The sequence below is a fragment of the Microcaecilia unicolor genome, chromosome 11 (genome assembly GCF_901765095.1).
Source record: "Microcaecilia unicolor chromosome 11, aMicUni1.1, whole genome shotgun sequence".
In the NCBI taxonomy this organism is placed as follows: Eukaryota; Metazoa; Chordata; class Amphibia; order Gymnophiona; family Siphonopidae; genus Microcaecilia; species Microcaecilia unicolor.
In genome coordinates, this window is record NC_044041.1 from 97,325,997 (window position 1) to 97,341,471 (window position 15,475).

The following is a 15,475-nucleotide window of genomic DNA, read 5'->3' on the forward strand; positions in this document are numbered from 1 at the left end:
ATATTTCCATCCGTCCCTTACACCAATGCTACTTGCGTTTTGCCATTCTCGGCCAGCATTTCCAATTTCGGGCGTTGCTGTTCGGTTTGGCAACAGCTCCCAGGACATTTACCAAGGTGATGGTCGTGGTGGTAGCAGCTCTCTGCAAAGAGGGAGTTCTTGTTCATCCATATCTGGACGATTGGCTCATTTGGGCCAAGTCGTTTTGCAAACCCTGATCCGCCAGTTCCGCCGGGCAGTTCGTCCATCGGCAAACGACTATCTTCAGGTTCTGGGATCTATGGCAGCTAAGATAGAGACGGTTGCCTGGGCCAGGGCTCACATGCGGTCACTCCAGGCATCCCTCCTCTCTTGGTGGTCTCCTCAGAGACACTCTCTTTGGAAAATGCTTATGCTCTACGATGGTGACTTCGGACATCCCATCTATCCAAAGGCGTGCTACTCGATGCTCCACAGTGGACAGTGGTTATGACAGATGCCAGTCTGAAAGGCTAGGGAGCTCATTGTCTGAGCCAGTATGCGCAGGGGCTCTGGTCACTGGAGGAGGTGACCAGTTCCATCAACCTCTTGGAGCTGCGGCCAATTCGCTTAGCGCTCGGGGTTTTTTCTCCCCTGCTAGAAAGGTAGTGCGCATCATGTCCAAACCCACTATTTGTCGTTGGCTCAAGGAGATGATAGCTTTGGCATATTTTTTGGCTGGGGAGTTAAGGCTCACTTTACCAGAGGTCAAGCTGCTTCTTGGACTGAATGTTCTTTGGTTCCTCCGTGGAAATTTGCAGAGTGGCGACTTCGTCTTCCTTGCATTTGTTTGCTAGGCATTACAGATCAGATGTACAGGCTCGGCAAGACTCCGTTTTTGGGGCACAAGTGCTTACAGCGGGGCTACTGGGGTCCTACCCATAATTTCACTGCTCTGTTACTTCCCATCAGTCAGTCGCTGGGCCGGTCTGGAGGGATGCTAAGGAATGAGAAATTAGACCTTACCTGCTAATTTGCTTTCCTTTAGTCCCTCCGGACTGCCCAGATCCTTCCCCCCCCCCAACTTACAGTGTGTTTTTATATTTGGCTTTAGCTGGTTTATCCTTGAGATTGCAGCGGTTGTTCTGTGTATCTTTATTGTTAAAAAAAAAAAAGAGTTTTTAATCTTTGTTATTCTTTGATGCCTGTGGAGAGCGATGTACTTCCGCCTTGTTGCACAGGTTTTTCATATCTCTGGCTGCTCAGGTTCCCGGGTGCACAGTATGTTTGAGGTCTTTTTTCTTTCTTCTGCTTTGTTGCTGTATACTGGACTCTACTATCTGACAAGGGCTCTTATTGGCCATCTCTGATGAGTCAGAAGTCTCAGTCTCCACCTACTGGAAGGTGTGCACAACCCATCAGTCAGTCGCTGGGCCGGTCCGGAGGGACTAAAGGAAAGCAAATTAGCAGGTAAGGTCTAATTTCTCTTTGTCTAATTGTAAATTATAAACACACCCATCGGTGAAATTATAATCAGTTACAAATTTTAAGCCACTTTGAACCGAAACTTGCTTTTGGATAACAATGGGATACAAGAATGAATGATTGATTGAATAAATAAATAAATATGGATGGTATATGTACAGAGAGGAGAGTGTCTTTAAGATGGATGATGTTTGGATGCAGGGAGGAGGGGCTGGGAGCAAAGATGGATAACTGTGGGTGCAAAAATATTGTTTAAAGAAACTTGCAGAATTGGCAAATTTCTTTGCACAGAATTTCATATTTTTTTCACACAATTCCAGCAGGAGTACTCCATAGAAGCTATCAACATTAAATACCATTGCGTCTGACAGTGATAATATATTAGTCGCATTTGATTTGATATCCATATATACTAATGTTCTTCAGCAGGAAGCATTACAAATTGTTGCAGAGACTGTCAGAAAGACACATTGACTCCAGTTGTCATTTGACTTTTATTTCTATGCATTCAAACAAACATGGTAACCACATAGCATCACATATCACCGTATGCTGCAATAATCCTATTGCAATTTCATGAAAAATAGCAAACATCTATAGTTGAATGTTGGCATTTGTATTTGTAAAACAGAATCTGTGGGTAACAGTTCAGCTGCAGAACAATAAGTACAACAGCATGTCCCTAGGTGGATATCTGAATCTTTCTACATACCCTGTGGTGTGCTTTGGTTATGCAATATTTAGAAATATCTGCTGTTGAAATACTGTTTTAAATTATAAGTTCACTTGTGTGCTTAAGTGTACCTGAACTTCATCTGCCTAGGCTTATATAACTGGTCCCAAGCTTTTAAAGGAAACATTTACCTTAAATTTGCCATCCTCTATGAGACCTTGATTTCAGGACAGTCAGGAGGCCAGTGGTTCGATTTAACTGTGGGTAACTTGTGCTACATTGTATAGTGTTATTGCCAAGCTGTAAACTGCCGACTTTAAATTTATTTGTTTCAGATGGGTCTGTGAAGAAATCCCAGATCTCAAGCTTGCGATGGAAAACTATGTACTAATTGATTATGATACAAAATGGTAAGAAATACTTCTGTATGTGTTTTTTTCTTGGGACAGAGAAAGCGGTATGCAGCCTATATTTGCTGGTAGTTACTCTCACATTTTCTAGGCTGAGCTTAACCTTCTTTTAAAAATTGGCATGAGATCCTGCAAAGTTATTTTGGTTGGACATGTGTGTCACAAAAGTTGGCACAGGCCAGCAGATAAAGGACATAATTGCAACTCCACATAGCATAGAGCTGAATTTCAATTATGTTGTAATTACTCAGCATGAAACAATGTGAAGTATTTGTGTTGCTGGGCTAGAGCCAGTGCTGAGGCTTGGAAAAGAGGAATGATTTCTATATTAATTCATTGCAGTTCATTTTTTTTGTCTGGAGCTCCAGACCTGCTGTTATGAATTTGTATGTACTCATCTTTTCTCCACCCTGTCATAGCAATTTTTTTTTAGGTACATCCTGAATTAAACTTTTTTCCTCACCTTTGAGTTGTTTGATTTCACTTCAGTTATTTTTTGATGTCACAGAAAGTTCCCAGTTGCTTTAACCATTGTACCCAGTATAACAGGGTTATGTCCAGCATAGACTCCCAACAGTTAGTGTTTGGGTGCCTAGGCCCTGATCACGATGCCTCTGTCCTCTCTACTTAAAAATGTAGATATGAGCTCAGAAGTCAAGGCAGGCCCAACAGGAGAAACATTTTGAGCTCTCCAAGTCCATTTCATTGGTATCAGAAGCATCTGTCTCTGTGGCTGCTGGAGCTGTATCGGACACTGGGAGTGCATCAACATTGAGAAGGTCCCCAGCTGCCTCGACATAGAGCACTGGTAGCAAGCCTAAGGGGCATCATAGAGGCTGTAGCTTGATGTGATATAATCTGGCCAGCAGCTGCCTGTTTTCTCCGCTTAAATGAAATGTTTCATTACCTGTACGTAATATGTAAACTTGTGGTTGTACCACGGAAAGGCAGTATTTCAAATAAGTAACCCTTACCCCGGAACCGGTCTGCTTCAGACCCAACAACAAGGAAGTGTGTATGAATTCAGTGTTGTCTTCATTGTCGGCAAAGGCCAAGAAGCATTGGCTTCATTCCTCCTCAAGGCTTGGTGCCAGGAGATCCAGGACAACGGCGTTGCTGACACCCAAGAAACATCGGTGCTGGGAGGAACACTCCTGCTCCATAATTTCAGTGCTGCTGCGCCAGTTTCCAAGTAGCTGGGTCCCAATTTGGCACCAACAGATTTCCCAGGCTGCCTCCATACTGGTACCATCCCAGTCTTTTCTGATGCCTGGTCTCGTGGCATGGATCTGAGCCATGCTCCAGAATGAGCTGAGGCACCTTCTTGCAGGGCGTAGTATTGGGGCAGCCCATCCTGGAGTCTCAAGTCCTGCCTGTCGAGTGATTGATACCAGTGCCACGCTGGGCGTCGGCACCTACTGATGCAGTGACCCTCTCTACATTGTGGGAAGAAGCTGCCCTGCAGTGTCATAGGCAAGCTGTACCTCGGTGCCCATCATTGAGGCCTGGACATTCTTTCAGCAAATCAAGACAATTACAGATTCAGACGTCTCTTGATGAATATTTTGCCGGGTCTGGGATGTACTGATCCTCGGCCTATGAGGAGGAACCTGAGACTTGGAGGAGAGGTATTTTAGACTTACCCTCAGATCCTTCCCCACCGCAGGAGAGAAGAAAATCTCCAACGGAGCTCTCCTATTTTGGCTTTTAAAGGGAAATGGCCACAGCCATTCCATTTCATTGGGTCATAGAGGATGAGCCCAGGACTGTTAACAGTCCTAGACTATGATTCTCCGCTGCGGGAGGCTGTGAGCAGTTCCTGTACACACTGTCCTGTGGGATGCACAGATGAGAAACTAGGAGACCCCTCTCTCTATGCAGGTAGTACCTAAGAAGGCAGACTCCACATAAAGAGTCCAAAAGACTCCCAGATTCAAAAAGGCTCAATTGCCCCACCACACCGGTTCAGGAGAAGTGGGTGGACAACTCTTGCCATGCAGACAATCTTTTTGGGGACAAGGTGGAGGATGTCGGGGACCTCCTCAAGAAATATGCTGATACCATCAAATCCCTCTCTTGCGCCTCCACCTCGTGGAGGTTTCCTGGAGGATACAGAAGGGGCACCTATTACCCTTAAAGGCATAGGTATATCCTTTCTTCTCATCCTCAGCAAAAGGCCCAAGCCCAGAACTCATGTCATTAGCAACAGGGGGCCCAGAAACCTCAGCAGGCTCCCCAGCCAAAGCCAGGGATGGGCTTTTGACTGGCTCCAAGAAAGCATAGCCGTAATAAAAGTATTGATTCTGAATGACCTTCCAATAGGAGGGAGGCTGATTTTTTTCCTCCCAAACAAAGGTGGCCACTTGTAACTTCAGACTGGTGGGTTCCGAAAATAGCTGAAACCAGTTATTCAAAATTCTCCAAATTGCCCTCCGAGAGCAACATTTCTCAGCTCTCAGCACAGGGACATGCTTGCAAACTCTCCTTCCAAGTAATTTTTTGTGCCCAAGAAGACCGGGGGAATTTTGTCCCATCCTAGATCTAAGAGGCCTGACGAAGTATGTGTTCAAAGAAAAGTTCAGGATGATTTCCGTAGGCACTCTTTTTTTCCATGATTCAGAAAAGTGATTGGCTGTGCTCTCTGGACTTAAAGGATGCTTACACTAGAGAATGACATGGGAACAAAGTTTGTCCCTGTCCCCTCCCCCATCCCCATGACTTCTGAATCCGTCCCCGCAGGTTCTGTCTCTATGCCTCATCCCCACAGATTCTATCCCCGTCCTCATGGGCTCTGTCCTCATCTGAAGAAGCCTCGAACACTTATGATTTTATATTTAAATCATTTTATTATGTTTCAATCATTTTTATTCAAAACTTAAGAAGAAAAGTTAACATCATCATGTATGAACTTCTGATATTTTCCCCCCATGTGGCTAAACTAACACACAGTACTTCTACCCCAACAAATAGAACTTAACCTTCCCCTCCCACCCCCCCCTTTTTTCTTTTGCTATGGCATCAAATGAACATAATAACGCAGGGTACAGGGCAATATTTAGAAGTTTAACAGTCTACTCCTGGCAGTTGGAGTCAAGGGAGTCCAAGTGAATTGGAAACGCACTCCAGTCTTCGTTATAAAATCTGTAATTCCCACCCTCTCTACCCGCAGTAATGTTATCATACACACACGCCACTGCGATACTGTAGGGTAGTTGTATGTAAGCCATTCTGAGAGTATTGCTTGTTTAGCCACTACAATAGCTTTGCGTACAAAAGCGGTACATCCTGATGGGACAGGGTGTATGAGAACAGGATGGTCCAGGAGCAGCGCCGAGTCATACTTCCAGCCCGCCTTCCACATCTCAGAAACATATTGTACTAGCTCCTTCCAAAATCGGACTATGCTCTTGCAGGACCAAAACATGTGCCCGAGGGTGGCCCCCGGATCCCTGCATTTGAGGCACTCTCCCCAAGGCGAGAGTCCCATGTGAAAGGCTCTTCTGGGAGAAATGTAGAGTCGAAGAGCAAATTTGTATTGTAGCTCCCAGTGCTGCGTCATGTTCATTGTTTTGCGCATTGTAAGCACATGGAACTTGAACTGAGGGCAATGTAAGGCTATGGGGATATCTCTTTTCCAGGCAGCCAGTAACTTGGCCTAGTCTAGTTCGGTAACTGTGTCCCTGATGTGCCTGTGATGGAACGTGAGGGGCACTTTTTGCTGTGCCTCTAAAGAGAATGCTGTTGCCAACTCTTCCTGGACATCCTCCGCCAGCGCCTCCCAGGACAAGGAATGTATACAATGCTTTAGCTGTGCATAATAGAACTCATCAGAGGGTGGCAAGGCGTATTCAGCACAGAGGTCCTGAAATGGCTTTATCTGCCATATATAGGGTAGCAAAATACTCTGTAAATACCTGACCTATCTGCTCTTTCTCCGTTGTGGGCCTATCTTTTAAGTCTTTTAACATTGTAACCGTACGAGGACCCCCCCCAATTCTTGATTAAACGGCTCAGCATTCTACCAGTCTTATTACCGAATCTCTGTAGTTTATATTTGTATAGAGGGCTGACCTGGTCTCTTTCTCATGTAACAAACTATTCAGTGCTACCTGTGTGGATTTTAAGGCTTCAAAGGTAGCTTTAGATGGGTGGTGTATGTAGATTCTTTTAGCCCTGCTCAGTTGTCGCTCTAACTGTAGTATCCCCGCTGCCCTCTTCTTATTCTTGAGGCTGCAGTAAGCTATAATGGCGCCCCTTAATACCGCTTTAGATGCAGACCAAAACAGTTCGGGTTGACTTACGGCATGCTCCCCATTGAAGCGTATATAGTCTGCCCAGCTCTTGTGGATATGGCTCTTTAAATGTGGGGCTGAGTGTAAGTAAGCCGGGTATCTCCATCCATTCGCACCCCCTTTGCCAGCTGTAACATTCAACTCCATCCATATTAGAGCATGGTCCGAGATTTCTTCTGGCCCTATAGTGGCAGTATTGACTAGGTAACATAGTAACATAGTAGATGACGGCAGAAAAAGACCTGCATGGTCCATCCAGTCTGCCCAACAAGATAAACTCATATGTGCATACCTTACCTTGATTTGTACCTGTCTTTTTCAGGGCACAGACCGTACAAGTTTGGCCAGCAGTATTTCCCGCCTCCCAACCACCAGTCCCGCCTCCCATCACCGGCTCTGGCACGGACCGTATAAGTCTGCCCTCCACTATCCTCGCCTCCCAACCACCAACCTCTCTTCCCCCACCTGCTCTGCCACCCAGTTTCGGCTAAGCTTCTGAGGATCCATTCCTACTGCACAGGATTCCTTTATATGAATCGGTCTAATAATATATAATCTATCCTGGCGCACGATCCATGTGCCCTCGATCTATGTGTGTAGTCCCTTTTTCCATAGTGTAGGATCCGCCAGGGTTCCACCAAATTGAGCGTCTTATTAAATGCTTGGAATTCTTTGGAGCGTGCCCCTCTATATTGTGATTCCCTCGGGTTGGAACAATCCTGACCGGGGGTCCATTACCGCATTGAAATCTCCTGTCACTATCAATCTAGCATTATGGTGTTGTAAACAAGTTCCAACCAAGGACTTAAAGAAAGTTGGATCATAATTGTTAGGGCCATATAGTACTAGCAACAAAAAAACATCCCTTGCAGCCACACTCTAAGTAATATGTAGTCTCCTTTCTCCGAGGACAAGCAGGCTGCTTGTTCTCACTGATGGGTGACGTCCACGGCAGCCTCTCCAATCGGAAACTTCACTAGCAAAGGCCTTTGCTAGTTCTCGCGCGCCCATGCGCACCGCGCATGCGCGGCCGTCTTCCCGCCCGAACCAGCTCGTGTTCGTCAGTCTTCTTTTGTCCGTGCTCGGGACGGTCGTGTTTTGTCGCCGTTTCGTGCCCCTCAAGTTGACCCTCGCGCGTCTTCGCAATTTTCGTAAAAAAAAAAAAAAAAAAAAAAAAAAGAGAGACCTTTGGTCTTTGTCCCTTCCCGTGTGTCCAGTTTGTTTCCCCGGCGTAAGTTTCCTTTCGCTTTCGGGGTAGGCCTTTTTCGTGGCCTCGGTACGGGTTTTTTCTCTCCCTTATTTTTGGTGCCCTTCGTCGCTATCGCGAATTTTGATTTCGCCGGCGTGATTTTTCCGCCCATGTCATCGAAGTCTCCCAGCGTCTTCATGAAGTGCACCCAGTGCGCCCGGGTAATCTCGCTCACTGATAGGCACGCTTCGTGTCTTCAGTGTCTGGGGGCTGGGCACCGCCCGCAGGCCAGTAGTCTTTGCGCTCTTTTACAGAAGAGGACTCAGGTAGCGAGATTGGCCCAGTGGAACGTGTTGTTCTCGGGCTCTTCGTCGACAACAGCACCGGAGGCATCGAGTGCATCGACGTGTTCGACCTCGGCATCGACGCCACCGGTACCGTCGAGTGAGGCGCCGGCTGGCCCTTTGCCTGGGGTGAGGTCTCCGACATCGGTACCGCCGCCTCCCAGGAAGACTCCCCGACGACGTCGGTGGAGGGAGCTTCGCCGGTGCTGGCGAGGGAGTCTACCTCTCAACGCTCCCACCGTGACCGTGTTTCCACGGAGTCGAGTCGGGCACGGCTTCAGACACAGGTTCATGAACTTGTGTTTGATACCGATGGTGAGGCCTCGTGGGAGGAGGAGGAGGACATCAGATATTTCTCTGACGAGAAGTCTGATGGCCTTCCTTCTGATCCCACTCCCTCCCCTGAAAGGCAGCTTTCTCCTCCCGAGAGTCTGTCTTTCGCGGCCTTTGTCCGGTAGATGTCTACGGCCATCCCCTTCCCGGTGGTTGTGGAGGATGAGCCCAGGTCTGAGATGTTTGAGCTCTTGGACTATCCTTCTCCACCTAAGGAAGCGTCCACAGTACTCATGCATCATGTCCTAAAAAAGACATTGCTGGCGAAATGGACCAAGCCTCTAACTAATCTACACATTCCCAAGAAGATCGAGTCCCAGTACCGGATCCATGGGGACCCAGAGCTGATGCGCACTCAGTTGCCTCACGACTCTGGTGTGGTGGATCTGGCCCTAAAGAAGGCTAAGAGTTCTAGGGAGCATGCTTCGGCGCCCCCGGGCAAGGACTCTAGAACCTTAGACTCCTTTGGGAGGAAGGCCTACCATTCTTCTATGCTCATGGCCAAGATTCAGTCCTACCAGCTCTACACGAGCATTCACATGCGGAACAATGTGCGGCAGTTGGCGGGCTTGGTGGACAAGCTCCCTTCTGAGCAAGCCAAGCTGTTTCAGGAGGTGGTCAGGCAGCTGAAGGCGTGCAGAAAATTCCTGGCCAGAGGGGTATATGATACCTTTGATGTTGCGTCCAGGGCCGCTGCTCAAGGTGTGGTGATGCGCAGACTCTCATGGCTGCGTGCCTCCGACCTGGAGAATAGAATCCAGCAGCGGATTGCGGACTCCCCTTGCCGAGCGGACAACATTTTTGGAGAAAAAGTCGAACAGGTGGTAGAGCAGCTCCACCAGCGGGATAATGCTTTCGACAAATTCTCCAGCCGGCAGCCTTCAGCATCTACCTCTTCAGTTAGACGTTTTTATGGGGGAAGGAGGACTGTTCCCTACTCTTCTGATAAGCGTAGGTACAGTCCTCCCTCTCGACAGCCTGCGGCCCAGGCTAAGCCCCAGCGCGCTCGCTCTCGTCAGCAGCGTGCGCCTCAGCAAGGCCCCACAGCTTCCCAGCAAAAGCAGGGGCGAGCTTTTGACTGGCTCCAGAAGAGCATAGCTGATGTCAAAGTGTCTGTGCCGGGCGATATGCCGGTCGGGGGGAGTTTGAAAGTTTTTCACCAAAGGTGGCCTCTCATAACCTCCGACCAGTGGGTCCTCCAAATAGTCCGGCAAGGATACACCCTCAATTTGGCCTCGAAACCTCCAAATTGCCCACCGGGAGCTCAATCTTTCAGCTTCCAGCACAAGCAGGTATTTGCAGAGGAACTCTCCGCCCTTCTCAGCACCAATGCAGTCGAGCCCGTGCCATCCGGGCAAGAAGGGCTGGGATTCTATTCCAGGTACTTCCTTGTGGAAAAGAAAACAGGGGGGATGCGTCCCATCCTAGACCTAAGGGCCCTGAACAAATATCTGGTCAAGGAAAAGTTCAGGATGCTTTCCCTGGGCACCCTTCTTCCAGTGATTCAGGAAAACGATTGGCTATGCTCTCTGGACTTAAAGGATGCTTATACACACATCCCGATACTGCCAGCTTACAGACAGTATCTTCGATTTCGTCTGGGATCACGTCACTTCCAGTACTGTGTGCTACCCTTTGGGCTCGCCTCTGCGCCCAGAGTGTTCACGAAGTGCCTAGCTGTGGTAGCAGCAGCGCTTCGCAGGCTCGGAGTGCACGTGTTCCCTTATCTCGACGATTGGCTGGTAAAGAACACTTCCGAGGCAGGAGCTCTACAGTCCATGCAGAAGACTATTCGACTCCTGGAGCTACTAGGGTTTGTGATAAATTATCCAAAGTCCCACCTTCTCCCAGTACAGAGACTCGAATTCATAAGAGCTCTGCTGGATTCTTGGACGGCTCGGGCCTATCTCCCGGAGACGAGGGCCAACAATCTGCTGTCCCTCGTCTCCCGGGTACGAGTGTCCCAGCAGATCACAGCTCGGCAGATGTTGAGATTGCTTGGCCACATGGCCTCCACAGTCCATGTGACTCCCATGGCCCGCCTTCACATGCGATCTGCTCAATGGACCCTAGATTCCCAGTGGTTTCAGGCTGCTGGGGATCTAGAGGACGTGATCCACCTGTCCACGAGTTTTCTCAAATCCCTGTATTGGTGGACGATTTGGACCAATTTGACTCTGGGACGCCCCTTCCAAATTCCTCAGCCGCAAAAGGTGCTGACTACGGATGCGTCTCTCCTAGGGTGGGGAGCTCATGTCGATGGACTTCACACCCAAGGAAGCTGGTCCCTCCAGGAACGCGATCTACAGATCAATCTCCTGGAGTTACGAGCGGTCTGGAACGCTCTGAAGGCTTTCAGAGATCGGCTATCCCATCAAATTATCCAAATTCAGACAGACAACCAGGTTGCCATGTATTACATCAACAAGCAGGGGGGCACCGGATCTCGCCCCCTGTGTCAGGAAGCCGTCAGCATGTGGCTTTGGGCTCGCCGTTATGGCATGTGGCTCCAAGCCACATATCTGGCAGGCGTAAACAACAGTCTGGCCGACAGGTTGAGCAGGATTATGCAACCTCACGAGTGGTCGCTCAACTCCAGAGTGGTGCGCCAGATCTTCCAAGTGTGGGGCACCCCCTTGGTAGATCTCTTCGCATCTCGAACCAACCACAAGGTCCCTCAGTTCTGTTCCAGACTTCAGGCCCACGGTCGACTGGCATCGGATGCCTTCCTCCTGGACTGGGGGGAAGGTCTGCTGTATGCTTATCCTCCCATACCTCTGGTGGGAAGACTTTGTTGAAACTCAAGCAAGACCGTGGCACCATGATTCTGATTGTTCCCTTTTGGCCGCGTCAGATCTGGTTCCCTCTTCTTCTGGAGTTGTCGTCCGAAGAACCGTGGAGATTGGAGTGTTTTCCGACCCTCATCACACAGGACGAAGGGGCGCTTCTGCATCCCAACTTCCGGTCTCTGGCTCTCATGGCCTGGATGTTGAGAGCGTAGACTTTGCCTCTTTGGGTCTGTCGGAGGGTGTCTCCCGTGTCTTGCTTGCTTCCAGGAAAGATTCCACTAAGAGGAGTTACTTCTTTTTATGGAGGAGGTCTACCGTCTGGTGTGACAGCAAGGCCTTAGATCCTCGCTCCTGTCCTACACAGACCCTGCTTGAATACCTTCTGCACTTATCTGAGTCTGGTCTCAAGACCAACTCTGTAAGAGTTCACCTTAGCGCAATCAGTGCATACCATTACCATGTGGAAGGTAAGCCGATCTCAGGACAGCCTTTAGTTGTTCGCTTCATGAGAGGTTTGCTTTTGTCAAAGCCCCCCGTCAAACCTCCTACAGTGTCATGGGATCTCAATGTTGTTCTCACCCAGCTGATGAAACCTCCTTTTGAGCCACTGAACTCCTGCCATCTGAAGTACTTGACCTGGAAGGTCATTTTCTTGGTGGCAGTTACTTCAGCTCGTAGAGTCAGTGAGCTTCAGGCCCTGGTAGCCCAGGCCCCCTACACCAAATTTCATCATAATAGAGTAGTCCTCCGCACTCACCCTAAGTTCTTGCCGAAGGTAGTGTCGGAGTTCCATCTGAACCAGTCAGTTGTCTTGCCAACATTTTTTCCCCATCCTCATTCCTGCCCTGCTGAACGTCAGCTGCACACATTGGACTGCAAAAGAGCTTTGGCCTTCTATCTGGAGCAGACACAGCCCAACAGACAGTCCGCCCAATTGTTTTTCTTTTGATCCCAATAGGAGGGGAGTGGCTGTGGGGAAACGCACCATATCCAATTGGCTAGCAGATTGCATTTCCTTCACTTACGTCCAGGCTGGGCTGGCTCTTGAGGGTCATGTCACGGCTCACAATGTCAGAGCCATGGCTGCGTCAGTGGCCCACTTGAAGTCAGCCACTATTGAAGAGATTTGCAAAGCTGCGACGTGGTCATCTGTCCACACATTCACATCTCATTACTGCCTGCAGCAGGATACCCGACGCCACAGTCGGTTCGGGCAGTCAATGCTTCAGAATCTGTTCGGGGTTTAGAATCCAACTCCACGCCCCTAGGCCCATGTTTTATTCTGTTCCAGGCTACACTGTCTGTTAGTTGGATAAGTTGTTAGGTCAATCTCAGTTATGTCCTCGCCGTTGCGAGGCCCAATTGACCATGTTTGTTGTTTTGAGTGTGCCTGGGGGCTAGGGATACCCCATCAGTGAGAACAAGCAGCCTGCTTGTCCTCGGAGAAAGTGAATGCTACATACCTGTAGAAGGTATTCTCCGAGGACAGCAGGCTGATTGTTCTCACAAACCCGCCCGCCTCCCCTTTTGGAGTTGTGTCTTCCCTGTCTTTGTCTTGCTACATATGGGACTGACGAACACAAGCCGGTTTGGGCGGGAAGACGGCTGCGCATGCGCGGTGCGCATGGGCGCGCGAGAACTAGCAAAGGCCTTTGCTAGTGAAGTTTCCGATTGGAGGGGCTGCCATGGACGTCACCCATCAGTGAGAACAATCAGCCTGCTGTCCTCGGAGAATACCTTCTACAGGTATGTAGCATTCGCTTTACTCCCTTTACCCATTAAGGTTACCTTGTATGGGAGTCCATTCCGAAACAACACTGCCACCCCTCCTTTCCTCCCTTGGGATGAGGCCGCATACACCTCACTCACCCATAATTTCTGTAATTTAGCATGTTCTAGATCAGTAAGGCGCGTTTCCTGGAGACACGCAATATCCGCTTTATGCCTTTTCAGTGCTGCTAAGATTTTAGATCTCTTTATCGGGGAGGTAATGCCACCCACATTCCATGAAATTATTCTAGCAGACATATGTTATATGCAACTCATTTACTAGTGTTTGTTGACATAGCATCTTTACCATTCCAGCTCTGTTCTCCCTCCTGCCCTTTCCAACCCGTCCAAGCAAATTGAGTAAGCCTAACACCCTGCCGCATTCCAAATCCCACCCTCATCTTCCGTATCAAACCAATAACAAAACCCAAACCCAAATCCCCAAACACACATTCAGACCCCCAACCATCTCCAGGCTGAGGCCTGGCGATGTACAGAGTCACCTGGCTTGCAGAAAGCCCTCGCCCTGGACTCTGATTTGTTCACCATTCACTATAGTTACTTGTGCAAACCTTGTATGCCCAACAGCACTTACTAAACACATCAGTCTCCTTCAATAATGTTGTGTTCTTGCAGCGCTGTTTTAGCGTCTGCAACTGATTTGTAAACTCGCCACTGCCCTTGGATATGGATTCTCAAGCGTGCTGGGTATTGAAGTGTGAATCTTATTTGTTTCTGCGCCAGCTTAGCGCATATGGGATGAAATTTTCTCCGTTGCTCTTGTACTTCCACCAAGTAATCTTGAAACATCAAAACATGCCGTCCCTCATAGGTTAAGTCCGCTCGACGTATTTTGAATCCATTTAGAATTTCAACTTTGTGTCGGTAATTAAGCAGCTTTGCTACTATCACTCTCGGCCTATTTTGCAGGTCTGATTTGCGGCCTACTCTGTGCGCCCTCTCTATCACCACAGGTCCCAAGGAATCAGAAAGCGCCAGCTCCTTAGTCAGCCAATCCGTCAGCCATGGCACCAAGTTTCGTTCAGGTATGCTTTCTGCAGGCCCACTATTCGGATGTTATTCCGCTGAGAGCGATTTTCTAAGTCTTCTAATTTTTCTGCTTGCTCCTGCAATTGCTGTTTGATCACATGCAAGTCTGTGCTGTAACCCTGTGAATCATCCTCTAGGGCTGAGACTCTTGTTTCAAGGTCCTCTGTTCTAGTCTCTAGTCCCTCTAATTTTGCGTGAAACAGATCCAATTTTTGGTTGAAAGCTTCCCATTTAGGTTTCCAAGCCTTTTCCACTGCTTCTGTTAGCTGCACAAGTTATAACTCAGGGCTAGATGCACTAAACCTTAACGACCCTCTAACAACCCTTAACGAAGGAAATTCCCAACCATTGCATGCATTAAAGGCCTTTTTCCAACGAAGCAAGCAGCTAACGAAAACGGAGTAACTACTATTGTAATGTGGGCGATTCAGAATGCACTAACAATACCGACGATTACACCGAATCATTTTCCGCAACATATTTAACGTGTGGTCAGAGCAGTCGTAAAGGCCTGAGCTGTCATCTCCCCGCTGCCCCCTGTACCAGAAAAATCAAAGCTGGCATGTTTAAACATGAAAAGTGAGAAAATAAAATAAAAACACCACAAACACTGGCTCCCCGCTTTCCCCTGCATTACTAAAAAAATAAACATACCTTAAAAAAGGTTCAGGAGGGGGCAAAGGCGCTCGTCAGAAGCGTCCTGTATGAACGGCCTTGCCCCCCCCCCCCCCCCCCCCCCCCGCAGATCGCCGCTGTTCCCCGCTTCCGCCCTTCACTAAATTAAAAACTGAAAATAAAAAGTTTAACTTTAGCAGCGCCGGGCCCCCCCTCCCTTCCTGTGTTGATCTTCTTCTTTTCCCAACACTGCTCCACCTCCCGCCATCCTCCGCCCCTTGCTCCGCCCCCCCCGAGTTCGTCGCCGCTGTCCCCCCCCTCCAAAGGACCCCCCTCCGCCTTACCGGCCGTACAGTGCCTCTCACCTTTGTGTGAAGGCGCTGCACGAGATGAAACAACGGATCGTCGCTCCCTTCTGCCTCCACCGACGTCTCTCTCCTTCTTCCTCATGTGCACGCCCTCCTCTGACGTAAGTTTCCTACGTCAGAGGAGGGCGTGCACAGGAAGAAGGAGAGACGTCGGTGGAGGCAGAAGGGAGCGAAGATCCGTTGTTTCATCTCGTGCAGT

General features: G+C 48.9%; 1 protein-coding gene across 2 annotated transcripts in view; it reads left to right on the forward strand.

Annotated features, from left to right (window-relative positions):
• DOT1L (DOT1 like histone lysine methyltransferase) overlaps window positions 1–15,475 on the forward strand; it is a 642,515-nt gene that overhangs the window by 137,295 nt on the left and 489,745 nt on the right. For both annotated transcript variants that reach the window (XM_030219845.1, XM_030219846.1), the window contains exon 3: window positions 2,452–2,526. In XM_030219845.1, the coding sequence (XP_030075705.1) occupies window positions 2,452–2,526 (75 nt within the window). The remainder of the gene's footprint in view (window positions 1–2,451; window positions 2,527–15,475) is intronic.